The sequence below is a fragment of the Corythoichthys intestinalis genome, chromosome 20 (assembly GCF_030265065.1).
Source record: "Corythoichthys intestinalis isolate RoL2023-P3 chromosome 20, ASM3026506v1, whole genome shotgun sequence".
Classification (NCBI taxonomy): domain Eukaryota; kingdom Metazoa; phylum Chordata; class Actinopteri; order Syngnathiformes; family Syngnathidae; genus Corythoichthys; species Corythoichthys intestinalis.
In genome coordinates, this window is record NC_080414.1 from 12,441,239 (window position 1) to 12,458,176 (window position 16,938).

Consider the following 16,938-nt stretch of genomic DNA (forward strand, 5'->3'; position numbering starts at 1 on the left):
TTATGTTTGAAATGTATGCTTTCACAAAAAGCTCAATTTCTCTGTTTTCTTCATCAGACATTGGAAAATTGCTCAAACTAAGCTATTTTCTAATGCTGATTTTTAAAGAATGGAAAAAGATATTAACTTACTTTTTTTTCCTTGCTGAAAGAAGAGAGTAATCTTTTTTTTTTGGTGGGTTCCATGTTTATATAGAAATAGAACAGAATTTTCTGTGGGCTTTGCAAAATCAGTCAAAATCCAGTAAAACGGCCGGGAGCGAAGGGCCTTGCTCCGGTGAAAATGGCTGTGTTGTTATAATGTTTTCGGATTTTATCTGTTTTATTGTTTTATTTTCCGTTTTGACTTTTATCGTGATGTGTTGTTTTGTTTTTCTTAATGTCGTAGTATCGTACTTTTGTTTTATCAATCATGTACCATGTTTGTCAGTGTTGTATCGCACTTTGAGGGCCTTTCAGGTTTTTGTAAAGGGTTATAGAAATAAATTTCATTAATTGATTGATAACTATAGCTTAAACAGCAAGCTTTTTTATTGGAAAAACCTGAAATGCTGTCATCGCCCATTTACCATATTTTCAGACTATAAATTGCATCTGAATACAAGTTGCACCAGCCAAAAAATGTACAATGAAGATTTAAAGCAATATCAGGTACCTTCTCAACCTTTATAAAATATTTTCATAACATTTCTGATATGTCTTCTGACAACCAGTTCAATGATACCTCTTTTATATCTTGAGGGGGTCTGTATCGCTTTCACCGGCACTAATTAACTCTGAGGAGAGTGACAGGAACCATGCCAAACAAAAAAATTACAAATGTGCTGACTGCTTTACGGCATACATCACTTCCTCCTTTCGTTATGAAAACGGAATTCGATACGAATGCTTTCGTGCAAATTCTGCAAAGATGGCAGAACAACAAAAGAGACAAAAAGTTTTGTCCGAGGAGACAAAAAAAAGGGAGGCTGCCATAATAAAAGGACATTCAAGAATAAACAATGGCCCGGCTTTTACTCACTGGTGTAAAGTGCCTGAATTTCCTGGACTCAACACATCTCATAAGTTGAATAAAAGGTTAAATAAATAGCTCTCTGAAATTTTTCCACGGAAAATATATAACCACGAATATAAAAATATGTCTAGACCAGTGGTTCTTAACCTTCATAAAGGTCCCGAACCCGATGGGTTCACATTTGCATTCACCAAACAGTCCGGAATAAGATAATACATTTTTTCCTCAGTTCAAAAGTGATATATCTAAGCGGGCAAGCTAATTCCTGTTCAAATTTCTTCACATCTCGCAACCATCATTTTAAACAAGTCAAATTTTGAGTCTTGTGCTGGCTGTGGGTTTGTTGAATTTCCTCACACCCAGTTTGAGTCAACCTTCCACTGAGCAAACAAGGTTGTCCTACTATCAGATAAAGCACTAGCCGTTGAAAGAAATGGAGTGAAGCCTGTAAATTGGGGGCAAACTAGTCCAAAACCTGGTCTAAAACACCACTTTGCCTAGATTTAGTCAGCACACAAAAATAGGGCTCTGCATATCTTAACCTACGCCGAAATCCTTAAACTTACCGACCCCAAGGGGTTCAATCAATCCCAGGTTAAGAATCAGTAGTCTAGGCTTATGGACAATGAATCATAGAAATAACAAATACATAACATAGTTTTAAATTGATTTTTCCATATCGGCTGGTTGGATTAAATAAAAGGCCGATACACGTCAAATTTCCAAATATCGGCGCCGATAATCAGCCCGGCCGTTAATCAGTCAATCTATAGTTCTCAGTTATCTGTTAATACAACATAAAACTCTCAATCTTACTCCAAATCCATTCCACTTCTGAGCAGCTTCATAGACAAGTCGCACCCGAGTATTAAAAAGGTGAGACTTCTACTCTGAAAAATACGGTAATCAATAGGTATGCTCTTATCTTCTACCCACACCAAAGCACCGAGGCCATCGTCTCAATTCTAAGTGTCTTGGAAATGTTCACGTTAAATGTTAATGCTCCCACGCGGCCGCCTCCTCCTTCACATTACTCCCTGGCCTTTGACATGTCGCCTCCGCATAAGCCACAGAGGAACTGGCAGGTCCAGCAAGGGTGACAACACACCAGGGCGTCTTCAGTCTAGAGAGTTAATAGCGCGTCACTGGCGTCACCGCCGATACCGATCATTAGCGGCGGCGTCAGCTAATGACGTCCCGGTTTGTCCATAAATTTGTCGCGGTGTGCCACATGGAAGTGTTTGACATGACGCTTCTGGGGCATCTCCTCTAAAGTTCTCCTCTAAAAGCAGAGACATCAACTCGCGTACCCTTTTTGCACGCAAACTCCGAAGGGACACCAGCTCTGATGATCTTCGACATCGCTTTTGTTAATTATGCAGCAGCACAGTACACTATTCCCACCTGCGTGAAATAAACCGCGTCGCCGGCTCCCGCGGCGGAGGAACCCGGCACCCGTGACGGCGCATGCGGAAATGTCACGTTGCTCGTCCTTGCCGGCATCTATTCCCTGTTCTAATCTATCAGTCTAAGCGCACTTTGCCTTCCGCAAACTCTCCACTTGCTAGCGGCGCTGAGGCACGCGGGGGTCGGTGTCCGGGGAGACCGCTGGTGAATAAGGAGAAGTGGGAACCAGGTTGGAAAAATAGATGACATTTATGTTGGGTTTGAACAGATTGTTTGAAAGATTCTATAAATTGACGATCTTGAATTAGCTCAAGAACTGGTAACGTTAACATCAAATTCAGTAGCTCAGCAGTCAGCACGCTCAACTGCTATACAAAATTAACTCAATACAACTAACAACAAGGATGAAGTAGTTAGTTCAAATAATCAAGTAATTAATAATCAATATAAAAATAAATAAATATTTGAGCTGAGCCTCAAATGGTATAAAAAAAAAAAAAAAATGACAAAAGAACATCTGGCTAACCTACATAGCAAAAGTCTGCTAGCTTAAATGCTACAAAATGCTACGTTTTTTTTTTTCAGCAATGCTCTTAACAAATGGTTCAAACACATTCCCACAAAACAGCTAAATATACTTATAAACTAAATTATGAATGCATTAATAAACATTAGCTCAAACAAAAACAGCTTATGTTGGTCTTAACAGGGAGCAGCTGGATTCAGCCATGTGAAATGTGTCATATTCACTGTTGCCACTAGACGGCAGTGTATCCACCCAAATCAATTAAAGTAAATGCAAACACTTTCAAAACCATTACAACGCCACTTTAATTAAACAAATACTCAAAGCAGCAAAATTTAATTTGAATCTTTTTTTAATCGAATTAATCGATTAATCACTGCAGCACTAGATAAAACTATTCTTGGTAGAAGCATATCGATAAGCTTTTGGGCTACTAAGTATCGCGATATATTACCTTTCGATATATTCTCACACCCCTCGTCAGGTACGGCCGGCGTATTTATGAATTTTTTTCATAAATTTTGTGAAATTTGGGCAATTATTGAAGCGCTGTGTCGTTTTTACATGGTTTTCCCATGTTCTTTAACAGTCAAATTCTAGCAACCACAAATACTATTCTATACAATATCATCAATTTCACGAGTTTATTTACAGTGTAGTCTGATGGAAAAGTCGTATTTTAAGCATGATTGCAGACTTCAAACCGTTGAAAATCAGGGTCCCTCTAGTACCTAAGACAATTGACAAATCAAAACAAAGCAAATTTCTCTGATATTTACATCGGCATTCATCAGTCAAGCTAAACGAGCACTTAGAAAAAAACTAATCTTACTGCGGGTCTCCGGCGTAGCTCAGCTGGGCAGGCCTTATCCCGAAATGAACGATGATGGGGAAGGTGATGACGTCTGGGTTGAACTGCTCCCGGTCCAGCTGGTCGATCCGTACCGAGCTCGGTTTCTGGGGAAGCGAGTCAGGAGTGTCAGCAAGCTACTAGCGCCGTCGTTCAATCATCGGCTAGGCGGGACGCCGGAGGCTAGCGTACGTGGGAGGAGTTAGGACTCCTAAGGTAAAACGTCGCACCTTTAAAGTGACATCTGACGACACGACCGCGACATACGGTGCGACGACCTCGGCGGCAGATGGCTAGAGGCCCTCTGCTCACCTTGATATTAGCCACGTTAACGCCACACAAAGTCGTTAAAAAAAACACAGTGCTAAGCGGTGAACTCATTCATTGCTGTGGATGTCGGTAATCGACAAGTGGAATCCAACAGTTTACTGTTTTATATGTATAAAAAGGGAGCATTCCTGGAAGCGCGCCACGTGACTTTGAGTTGACCCCGAATCCATGATGCTAATGCTGCTAATAATCGCCAACCTTTGATTGACAGCCAATGCTGTAATTAGCCTCCCCCTCACCGCCCAGGAGACCTTGACCAAACACAGCAGAGGACATGTCTATCTAATGACTGTGTGCTAATATTGATGGAGTAAATACACTGATCTATATGTGAAGTACGTTGATGTTAGGAACGGTGCCAGCAGAATATTATGATAATTATTTGATTAGTTAAATTCCTTTGTGCAAATGTTGTGAACGTAATCATATAGAGATGATTAGTGCAATTGTCTACTGTTTTTTCCATGCATTTTGTTCCGTTTTACACCTTAAAGTAGTTGGCTTGGTGAAGATTTTTGCTGTGCTGTTTATATTTACTTATTGTTATTTCATAATTTTAAAACTAAATAAAACTAGAAGATGCAATTCCTGGAATATTTGCATGGGTACGCTTTTCCTCTGCTGGTCGGTAACTTTTTCCAAACTCCTGTTGTAATTGACTGATATATCCATTGGTATTGATGGAATTGACTAATGTATGTTTTTTGGCAATTGCATAGCCGTCCTTGGAATTGACGGACATAGCCGTCGTGGGCACTGACTGACATAGTCGTCTTTGGCACTGACTGACATACAGTAGTATGAAAAAGTATCTGACCCTTTTGGAATTTCTCGCATTTCCGCATAAAATCATCAAATGTGATCTGATCTTTGTCAAAATCACACAGATGAAAAAAAACTGTGCTTTAACTAAAATCAGATACTTTTTCATACCATTGTAGCCGTCCTTGGCACTGACAACATGGCAGTTCTTGGCGCCGACGGAGATAGCCGTCCTTGGCATTGACGGTTAAACTGTAAAAAAGCTGCAAAAGAGATCAAAACTGCAGAAGAGAAAACTGCGGAAAAAAAAAAAAAAAAAAAGCAAAAATACTTGAAAAACTGAAAACCTGCAAAAAAAAAAAAAAAAAAAAAAAAAAAAAAACACGAAACAAAACATGAAATCCACAAGATGGGGAAAGTTCTTTGTCAAATATTAGCCACTGTAAAAGAATGCTAAAGTGTTCCTTTTGTTTTGCCGGAACTGTACGATTTTGCCCAAAACAAAAAAATACAGCCTGGTTTGGCCTAGATTTCCTGAATTTTGCTTTGCTTTTTTCTCGCAAGGCAACCCCGCAATAAAAATAGATAAGAACTACACCCAAAAAAACATAAAAAGGGGCGAAAACATTATTGTTGGAAGAGTTTGGTATGCAAGAAATAAAACAGACGAGATATGAAGAAAAAAAAAAAAAAAAAAAAAATTCCTCGACGCACCCTATAAAAATCTCATCCTGCAAATGCTACATTTTCTTGACATGATGTAAGTGGAATGTGTCCAAACGTTTTGGCTTGGATATAAATATAGCATCAGCAGGTAATTTATGATCTAATGCCTCCCCGCTCTGATGGAATTTTCCGGGTCAGTGGCAGTTCACCCTGCAAAAATTGGAGACTGGGAGGAAGACAAGAAGCTAAAACTGTCATATCGGTTGGAAAAAAACTCCATTACAGATACCTTTTTAACTCTTACAGTGCCATTGACGATGAATGAACGTTAATTCGATGCCAGCACTCTCGTTTCAAATGGATTGGACGTCCTATCGCCATCAATGTCAGCCAGTGAGTTAACTAGTTCAATGCCGGTGACAGTGAAAAAATGATCACTGACTGCCCTTTAGTATAATTCAGACAAATACTGAAATAAATCTTGGGCGAAAAAACTAAATACTGAAATAACATTTAAAGCAACACTTGGTAACTTTTCAGTTTTAGTCGATTTTAGTGACGCCGGTGGACAAAAGCGGTAGTGTTTTGCCTTAAGGAAGACTGCATTTCCCATGAGGACCAGCGCTGCGTTTCCCATGAGAACCAGCGCACACCCGCATAGTGTTGTAAAATCATGATTGTCGCCTGCAGATGAACTAAACATTTCTGTTTCCAGCAGCTGTGTGAAGGATGAAAAGTAATAAGGTAATGAATCCAGTTGTGGCTAAAAAAATAGCATATGTAGGTTAGCAACAGTGTGGCTTGGTGTAGCTAACCCCCCACCCCACTCCACCCAAACTCGTCAGTGCTGACTATTTGGGGCGCGTCACGCCAGCGAGTGAAAGTCGGACCAATGTTTATTCTGTATATCCTTGTAGCCGCCCTTTTTTTTCCTCCTCAGACAAAACTTTTTGTCTCTGTTACTCTGTCATTTTTGCAGAATTTGCGCGAGAGCGCTAGCATCGACTTCCGTCTTTATAACGAATGGAAAAAGGGGAAAGTGACGTATGCCATAAAGCAGTCAGCACATTTGTAGTTTTTCTTGTGCGGCACGGTTCCTGCCACCCCACTCGAAGTTTTAGTGTCAGTGAAAGCGATACAGTACCCCTCAAGCATTCTAAATATCACAAATGCGATGAATTTTTTTTTTTTTTTTAATAAAGTTTGAAAAGTTACCTAGTGTTGCTTTAATGACACTTTCGAAAATGTATGTATATTTATTGGTCATTCATATCATCTACCGCCATCCCTCCTACTTTTTACATTAAAGGCCAATTTGACCATGACCCTGATGGCGAGCGTTCCGCTCCGCCGCTGGGAGGAGCCGCCTCAATAAGTCACGCTCACCAAAGGTCATTGATATGCGCGCTTTGACCAGCCGTGATGGCGTGTCACCTTCACCCGGACACAATTACCCGCTACGACACCCATACGCGCTGTCAAACGACGCCCTTGTGGGTAATAGGCTAGCGTGTCACGGGGACAAACTGTATGGAAAAGCTCACCGAGCCCGGGTTGGTGACGATCATGCCCTTGCACTCTTCCGCGTACTTCTGCCACTCCAGCTCCTCCCACTGCAGCATGTCGGCGATCTCCTCCTCGGGGACCAGCGGCTTGCTGCTGCGCAGGAGGTAAAGCAGCACCTGGTGCATGGATAGCACTTCCTTACCACCATCTGCGCAATAAAAACTATGAGTCAAGTGTGTGCAAGTGTGGGCCGTTTACTGAGATTTTAGTTTTTTAATGCCACTGACGATGATAGACGTCCGATTATCATTTCTCTCTAATATGTGGTCCGTTCTATTTTGACCTTTCCATTTTAAGGTCATAAAACATAAGATTAGCACAATAACAAAGATCAGTGTCATTGGAGAAAATGATCAAGATTTTAACCTTTACACTGATCGAGTATTAAATTATTTGAAAGGAAACGAAAACAGAAAAAAATACAGCAAAATAAATAGAAAAAAAAATGCATCCAAAGGACACAAAAAACAAAAAGGACAAAGAATAAATTATTATTTAAAAAATTATGAAAATAAAGTAAATAAAAGTGAGGAAAACATTTCATTTTAAAAATAGGTTAAAACGAATGACAGAAAAAAAACAAATTAAATAAAAGAACATATAAAGAAATAAGAGAATAGTCAAAAAAAAATGAAAGGAAAAAAATGAAAAATGAATTTAAAAAAATACATGAAAGGAGATGAAAAAAACCCAGGAAAATTATTATGATCATTTATTATTATGAAAACAAGTAAATAAAAGTGAAGAAAAATATGAGCAATAAAAAGTTAAAAATAAAGTTTTTTTTTTTTTAAACAAGTAAAAGGAAATTAAAGTAAAATATTAAGAAAAAAGGACAATACTAGAATTTAATAGGAATGATAGGAAAAACAAAGAAAATGAAATAAAGAAAAAAAAATGGACAGAAATAAAAAATAAACATAAAAAAAGGCAAACAAATAAAAGGTAAACAGTAATGGAAATAAAAGAATTGAAAAAATGAGAAATAAAAGACAATACTTTAAAAGAATAGAAGAAAAAAGAAAAAGGAAATAAAAACTTACATTTTTTTTACCAGAAATAAAAAGAAAAAACTAAATAAAATTAAAAAATGAAGTCATGGAAATAAAATTTGAAAAAAAAACAAAAAACAAAAAACAACGGAGTCCCCCAAACTCCAAGGTCAAATATTCTTGAAACATTAGCAGATGCTATTAATTTCCCCCCACTAATCAACGCCATTGTCAAAACATAATGGCCACACAAACACAAGAATGTACATAAAAATAAAGTGAATAGTTTAACACAGTAATCGTGTACACGGGTCAAGTATAGTGAGCTTAATAGACACTCATGCAACATTGATTGACCTCCTCCATGTACTGCGTTTGCACATGGACAGCATCTACTGGAAATGCATTAAGACACTGAGAAATGCGTGCCCACATACTTAGTGTGCTCAGTTGTGTGCTTTTTGTAAAAAGAAGCATATACGTGTGAGAGGCCAGCGAAATGGGGGCTGCTGTGGAGGGGAGGGGGGGGGGGGGTGAAATTGTTTATTGATGGAAGGCGGGTTGGTGGATTGGCTGCCATAACAACCAGCCGACGGGGAGAAGAGAGCACGGTGGTGCGCCTACGACATCTAGTGGCTGAAGGAGTAGCTCGTCTCTTTCCAGGAATGATAAAAAATGAGGGAATGGATGACAATTAGGCTGTGTTTTGCTTTTAAGAGGGAACACAAGTCATAAAAAGAAGGGAGGTCGACCACTAGAGGAAGACAAAGAGTGGAGAGAAAATAGGCTCACCGGGTAGGAATCGAACAAAACGAGGCATGAAGTGGAAGCGTTGGCATCCGGTGGCGTTGTTTTCGGAATCAAAGCCTAGAAATAAACAAGAACGCTCATGAGCCCGAATTATGACTTCTGTTATTTTCAATTAACGCTGCTGAAAGATGAGAATGTACGGTCAGTCCTACAAGTTTGAATGATTTGGACGTCTATCGCTGTTAAGGACAGACAATGATCGACGCAGTGTTTAACCAAGCTACGATACCGATTGTTTTTTGTTTTTTCAAACTTTGTATCAGTATCGTATCAATAACTGCCAATAAAACACAGGAATCGCTATTGTGAGCCAAAAATTGCCAGTGCAACACTAAATACTATGTGACTGTAACACTATCATTCTTTTCCAAAGCAAATGTTTGCAAATATCTTATTTTACAATGATCATTTCATTGAGGACTACAGAAATTGGAGAAAATTCGCCAATACATAGCTCAAAGAGGAGCATTTCGACCGTTTGTAGGTAAGCAATGTCTTTAAACAATTAATCGATTCCAAAAATATGATTTATCCTGGTAGCCAAACTTCCATAACGTATTTTATTAGCGTATTTGTCGGACTATAAGACGGTTTTTCTTTCAGTTTGTATCCTGCAACTTTTGAGACGATTATGATTTTTTTTTAACTAACGAACTACATAATTTGTTCATAAAGATATTTTTCATCAATCTGATATTCTATGTAGACAATCCTATATTAAGACTTTGGACACCTGCGTCTAAAAGTCAGTTCATCACGAGTAGACGTCCAATCCGTTTGAAGTGGGAGGGTGGCAGCTATTAACCCTCCCTCTTCAAAAATATGTTATTAGAAAAACATAAAATATTCCCATTGATTTAAAAATATAATATTTAGTCCATGTCTTGACCTACGGAGGCCGCCATGTTTTAAGCGCGCAATGGACGCTCAGGGTGTTGACGTAGATTGTCACTGACACTTGACGAACACTACCAGGTTACTGCAATTCCTTCTACGCGACAAGAAGTCCAACGCATGCGCTCATCGGTTAAAAGTGGCGAGTACTATTTGTGTTTTTATCTAGTCTTCTATTACCTTTTCATTGCCTGAAAATACTTTTAAGCATTGTGTTTTCTTGTAGCTTGAAAGCAGATTGTTCATCTGTTGACCACATTGATATAACTACAGTGGTACCTCTACATACGATCGCTTCGACACACGAACTTTTCGACATCCGACGTAAAATTTAACTCGCCATTTGTTTCTACATCCGACGACATGCTCGAAATACGACGACAATGGCAGCACCGCAGACGAATGCACGGCGGATTTTCTTGTGTGACAAATCAACACAGGTTTCAGAAAAGGTTGGTACAGGTGGTGAAATAAGGAAAAAGTTGATGCTTACCTTCTAAATGAAGATGCAAATGACAGAAAAATATGAGCGTGGGGTGGGCATCCGTGAAATGGCTCAACATTACATCTCCACGGTCCTCCTCCGACCATCGTTCGCCAGTCTTTATAAGTTAAGCTGACAATTCTTATTGTGGTAACATCTCCAAAGAAATCGCCAGCTTCGCCACGTTTTCATCATTTCTTTCACAACTTATTCAACACAAAACGCCTGCTGTCTGCCGCAACTGACGGTGTTCTCAAGAGAACATTCAAAGTGAAAGTGAAACTCAAGCTCACCGGTCCAGGCACGTCAGCACCGCGGTGCGTTCAGGTACACAAAAAAACGTCCGTCTTATTAGAACCCGATTCGTTACACTATTACAGGAATTATTATTATTCTTTTTATTATATTATTCCAATTTTGATTTATAATTTATTTGTTTTGCTACGTGTAATTGCTATTTGTAATAGCACCAGCAGTATTTTTTAAGGATTTAGTGCAGGTTTTTGGGCTGTGGAACGAATTAATGGAATTATAATGTATTCCTATGGGAAAATCCTGCTCGACATACGACCATTTCGACTTACAAACAAGGTCCTGGAACGGATTAACTTCGTATGTAGAGGTACCACTGTACTTGATAAAAACTACTAAGTATTTTCTTAAGGCATCTTTAGTATGTTCTGTCTGTATGCATCTGAACAAAACAAGCTGAAAGCGCACAGTAGTACTATGAGTGTCAAATTCGCTTTTTGTAGGACGTTTTGCTGGTGTAGCACATTTTGGCAGAACAGCCCCCCCCCCCCCTTCTCTCATCTCGTCTCATCCAGTCTTTCCTGTTCATTTTGCTTTTCCTGCTCGTTTTGTGAAATGTCGACAGTGCTGTCATGCTCATTAATGTTCCTCTCGGGTTCAAATTGAAAGGGTTGAACAGATGACAACTTTATGTCGCTCGAGTCATACTCTGGAAGCCCGGCAGCATAACCATGTGACGACACTGCCCTGCGAAGTCAACAACAATGACGACCTACTAGTTAAACTAATTGTATAAATTGTATAAAAACAAAAACCTTCATTTCAATATCAAATTATTTTAACTCATAATAATGTTTATCTTTTAAGAACTATTTAACTTTAACTATTTACTTTTAAGTCTATTTGTGGATCCCTTTAAAAAGGTTAGTTTTTAGCAGGTCACTTCCTGTTGATTTTGGGTTACTGAAAAGGAAAAGTCTCAAAATCAATAGGAAGTAACCTGTAAATGCCCTAAAATGAACACCTGTTGAACAAGTTAAGGGCAGCCAGTGAGAACTAACGTAGGCCGCTATTCTAATGGAAGATTTATCAACCTGTTGGTCTCTTTTTTAAAAAAATAGATAAATAAAACCCTTTTTAAAACGATATACACTACCGTTCAAAAGTTTGGGGTCAAAGCGACCCCAAACTTTTGAACGGTAGTGTAACTATTCTTGGTAGAAGCATATCGATAACATTTTTGTGCTACAAAGAATCGCAATATACTGTATTACCTTTTTGATATATTGTCACACCCCTTGTCAGGTGCAGCGAATATTTGGTTTTTCTTCATAGATTTTGTGAAATTTGGGCGTTGCGGCCTAGTCTGGAAATCCCGGGATTTTATTTTTATCCACCTAAGTCAGCAACACGCGGCTCTAGAGCCGCATGTGGCTCTTTAGCGCTACCCTAGTGGTTCCCTTTAGCTTTTTTAAAAATGTTTAAAAAAGGGAAAAGATTTGAGAGGGAAATACATTTTTTGTTTTAATACTGTTTCTGTAGGACGACCTTCTTAATTCATTAATATTGTAATGAAGTTAAACTTGAGGTGGTATCATATAACAGTAGTCACGTGGTACGTCATTCTCTGTAGGATGCACTGGAGTAAAAATAAACATTTACTCATGAAGGTTCATTTTGTATTTTTAGCCAACTTTTAGTCATTTTGATAGAATTCTAATGTCGCTTATATAGCTATATACAGTATGTGTTGCCTTCATTATAAGGTTTTTATATTTTTTTTGCAGCTCCAGACACATTTTTTAATTTGTTTTTTTGGTCCAATATGTTGTCGACCCCTGACCTAGCCCAAAAAATAGTTCAGGTCTTGAGCTAAAGTGAAGGAAGTTTCCAGTTCCGGTACCTGCGAGGTTCCAGTCGTACAGCTCCAGAATATCCTGGAAAAGGTATGAAGCGAACAACTCCAGGCCTCGTACACAGTAGTTCTGCAAAGAATAGACCAGCGTGAGCGCCCGTCATGCGTGCGTACGACAAAGACCGCCATTATGCCATCCAATCCGACTTTTCAACTTTATCGCGTAAGCCACTTTATCGACGCCATCATCCCTCTCGCCTCTTCTAAAAGGATTAGCACCTCGGCTCGGGAGGCGCCGAGGTGTGAGGGGGAGACGCGTGGCTCAGACGCTCCAGATAAAAACAAAAAAAGGGGTGAGAAAGCAGAGACGAGATAAAAAGAGCTCGTACTGACCTCGGGCGCCATCTCCTCTATGAAGTGGATGGTGTAATCTATGTTGAAGCGGATCACCCGGCACAATGGAATCTGAGATGATGAAAGGAGCAAAGGAGGCCGTGAAGAAAGGACGCGCTGACTCATTAGCGCCTCATTCGGTCGAGGTGACGGCTTTGCGAGGGAACTCATTAAAAGGGACGTCCGAGACGACGCTAGCCGTTTAAACAACTCAAATATCGCTAAACAGATAAGCCTGCCCCGCCGTGTCTTTAATCTGGCCGGTTACACCGTCTTTCTTGTCCGAGCGCGGGCACTTTGAGAGATTAACCTGCAAGACGCATCCGAGGTTTTTTAATCCGTGCCCTCGCCTAGCGTTTACCCCCGGATTTTAAAGACGGGCTGCGGTAAACTATTGGGTTCAAAACGCGGCTAATGCTCGGGATGAATGACCCAAAGGTTTCACACTGAAATCGGTAGTAAAAGATGCGAGGTTGGAAACTTCGCAGTCAACCACTTCTACTCAGTCTGACAGGTGTTATAAATTGTTGGCTGCTATCGACAATGAAGAGAGATTAACACGTGAATCATTCGTTCGATTAATTTTGAATTAGACATAAAGAACAAAACTAACGAAAAAACATGATCTGTTAGCATGAGCGCTAAACTGCAGGAAGTTGTGAATCTTATTGTCCAAGTTGGCACTATTCTAAAGAATTTTTAAAAATGGCAGGGACTTTTTAAAACCTATCTAATGCCACTTGGAACAGAATTTAATCCCAATTTCAGGGCAAATTTCACATTCGACCGAGCAAAAAAAATCAGTAACTATGTGATAATTTCTCAGAATTTCACACAATGCAGCGTAATAACACATTTAAGCAATTCAATACAAAATCAAATGCCTTTCTAAGATACTTTACCAATATTACATTTTGAACCCTGATTTGTTTCATCATTTTTCAATTTAAAATCAAAAACAAAATTAGCTAGGTAGAAAAACAAGCTGTTAGCATCATGGCTAGGTTAGTTCTTCCCGCAGAACTTGACGCAATGCAGTGTAATAAAACATTGAAGTAATTCAATCCAAAATCCAATGCCTTTTTAAGATACTTTATCAATATTACAATTTGAACCCTGAATTGCTTCATAATTTTTCAATTTAAAATCAGAAATAAAAGTAGCTAACTAGAAAAGAGACCTATTAGCATCATGGCTAGGTTAGTTGTTCCCGCAGAACTTAGCGCAATGTAGCGTACTTAAACATGAAAGCAATTCAATCCAAAATCCAATGCCTTTCTAAGATACTTTATGAATATTAGAATTTGAACCCTGATTGGTTTCATCATTTTTCATTTGAAAATAAAAAGCAAAATTAGCTAGAAACTAGACATGTGCCGACTACCACTTTCAAGGTATACAGTGGTATAAAAACGTCAAGGTTTCAAAACCGCAAAAAATTTCCGTCATACCGTCCCTAAGGTATTAGCTATTTTTTTATGTGAAAATGCATGGAAAAATACCTCGCTTGCAGCTGCAAGGCTCAACCCTCCCCCACCGGCCGTTGCTCAGTGTCAGTAAGTCAGCTGTGCTACACGCTGGCTGGAGGAGGTGAAACTCATAACCTTTTTCTCCCATTAAAGAAAACGAAATTGCTGGTATGGGAATACTTGGGCTACAGAAAAGTTAGAGAAGACTGTGGCTTAGAGGAGGCGAGCCAACCGACGTGTAAAACATGTTTGTGGAGAGTGGCTGCCGAGGAGGCAATACCTCCAATATGGCTTTGCATTTATACAAACTTAAAGGTCAGTAAACACTGTCGTGAACGTTTCCCACCCGCTAGCAGAATTGACTCCAGCGTGTTTAGTGTGTCTAGCGGTGGTAAAACATGTGTTTTTTTCTCTCTGGCAATTGTCTCTGTTGAAAAGAGTGTGTGTATAATGTAAACATGATACGAGTCATGCACACGTGCTTTTTATGGAAAGTAATTCAATTATTTTTGTTCTGATGGTAATAATTTTGAGCTGTGGCTGTGGGGTTAGGCGCACCTAAAGGACTACTGCATTTAATTACATTTTATTTAGAATATTTTGTTTGTTTTTTTAATTTTAACTTAACATTATACGTAACTACTGCGAATATGTTTTGAAAAATAAAAATCCTATTCAATGGAAAAAACTTTTTTTTTTAGACCCAATTATCTCAAAGTAACACATTTTAGAGCTGTAATTGCAATACCGTGATACTGTGATATCTTGGCTTAAGGTTATCATACCATCACAATATCATACCGGCACATGCCTATTAGAAACACGAGCTGTTAGCATCGTACCTAAGTTGATCCCAAATCTTATTAACTGGCCAGCCCTTGCGCAACAAATCAAAACAAGGATTTGTTCTGATTGGGAATAACATGCTGATATATAATTGGGGTTTTTTCTCAGTAAACGAATAACATGTTGCTATATTATCGGTTTTCTTCTATGTAAACACTGGTGACAAGGCTAAGAAATCACACATGGCAAAAGCGCTTTGCTAAAATTGTAGTTTTTTCACTACAGTTATTTGGCACTATTTGTAGCATCTTGGTGTCCTAAGTCACCAAAACTGAAGTTAGCTGTCTACACAAGGAACTTTGCTTCTTTTTTTTTTTTTAACATGACAAATGTATTGAATGCCGGTTTTGACTGACAGCTAATTAACTTCAACACAGTCGGAACAAACGCAACCACGGCGCATGACTTTAAGGAGGACAAGTCGATGGATTAAAATGCCAATAATAGTAATCGCTCGCTCTGAATTCAATCCACGTCGCGACAGGATAATCTAATTCACATCATTTCAAAATTAAAAAGAATGTAACGCTTGTTCGGAGCATTACAACAGTAGAAAATGACCCCTCCCCCCCCAATGATTGTAATACTCCAAATGATTAATTTGCTTCCCAAGTGATGACAACACGCAGTATAAACAAACTAAATTATGTTTCGGGAGCACAGAGGAGCTAAAATACGTTTTTATTACACAATTACTTTCCATCTGAAAGTGTCTGTCGGTGAGCTTCTCTCGCAGTTCGACGATAATAAAACACGGGAAGTTAAACAGGGTGGTGTGACGTTGCTGTGGGGACAGACAGGTGTACTTACATTGGTGAGAGGAGTGTGGGAGAATACTGAGAAGCCTTCGAAAAGGTATTCGTGGTCGTCGTATTCGATGACAGTGGGACGGTCGGTCTGCAAGCACAAAAAAAAAAATGTATACATCAGGTGTTTCGGTTAGGCCAGAAAAGGGACAACCAATTTCATACCAGGAAGTTGGTGGGTGGAGACACCGTGATCCGATAGTGGAACAATTTCCCTGCGTTATTGTTCATTCCACGACATTCTTTGACAGGCTGAAAAATCATAAAAGTTGAACAAATAAATATAAGAGAAGGTAGACAAGACTGTCCTATGCCCCCTTTTACGTGTTCCAGTTGGCAATTAATGAGTTACTGTATATAAAGAGTCGAATTGTAGCTAAAACAGTAAAAAAAATTCAAAATGGTCACATTTAACGTAAAATTAGTCAGATAAAACAATGATGCCTTTGACTTCTGCTCTACTGAAATTCATTTTTATTTGCTAAATGCAGATGTAAACCATATCCCGTTAAAAAAAATATGTCTATGCACTGGATTTGCGTTCATAGACGACACAAAATGATTTGACAGCATATTGAGTTTGACACCGCTGCACTACAAGGCAGCGATGTGCAAATACCGTATTGGCCCGAATATAAGACTGTGTTTCTTGCATTGAAATAAGACTGAAAAAGTGGGGGACATCTTATATTCGCGGTCTAGACGTTATACCCATTCACGACGCTAGATGGCGCCAGATATCATTGACGCGATGTTCTGTCATCTCAGCTACTCTCTCGTTTAACCAGTTTGCATTATTTTATTGCAACGTTTTTCGTTATCCAGATTTGTTTCAAGACTACAGTTACAGTGAGCCTTCACTTTGATGGTTAATTCAGTTATTGCAATTTTGTTGTTTTATCACAATAGATTGGTTTATTTACAATTTAAAAACCAGAAGCCATTCATTTACGAATGTGTAGACATAGCCTAAGTCCCGTGTGCACCTATACACGAACCGTCTTGTACTGTTTAGC

The 16,938-nt window shown here is 39.0% G+C and overlaps 1 protein-coding gene across 1 annotated transcript in view; it reads right to left on the reverse strand.

Annotated features, from left to right (window-relative positions):
- The window catches only part of drosha (drosha ribonuclease III), a 502,261-nt gene that overhangs the window by 185,737 nt on the left and 299,586 nt on the right, over positions 1 to 16,938 (reverse strand). Inside the window, exons 12-18 of the mRNA XM_057823946.1 lie at positions 16,088 to 16,174; positions 15,927 to 16,013; positions 12,802 to 12,873; positions 12,457 to 12,538; positions 8,906 to 8,980; positions 7,100 to 7,269; positions 3,780 to 3,904 (exon numbers count right to left, since the gene is read on the reverse strand). Coding sequence (XP_057679929.1) covers positions 3,780 to 3,904; positions 7,100 to 7,269; positions 8,906 to 8,980; positions 12,457 to 12,538; positions 12,802 to 12,873; positions 15,927 to 16,013; positions 16,088 to 16,174 — 698 coding nt within the window. The remainder of the gene's footprint in view (positions 1 to 3,779; positions 3,905 to 7,099; positions 7,270 to 8,905; positions 8,981 to 12,456; positions 12,539 to 12,801; positions 12,874 to 15,926; positions 16,014 to 16,087; positions 16,175 to 16,938) is intronic.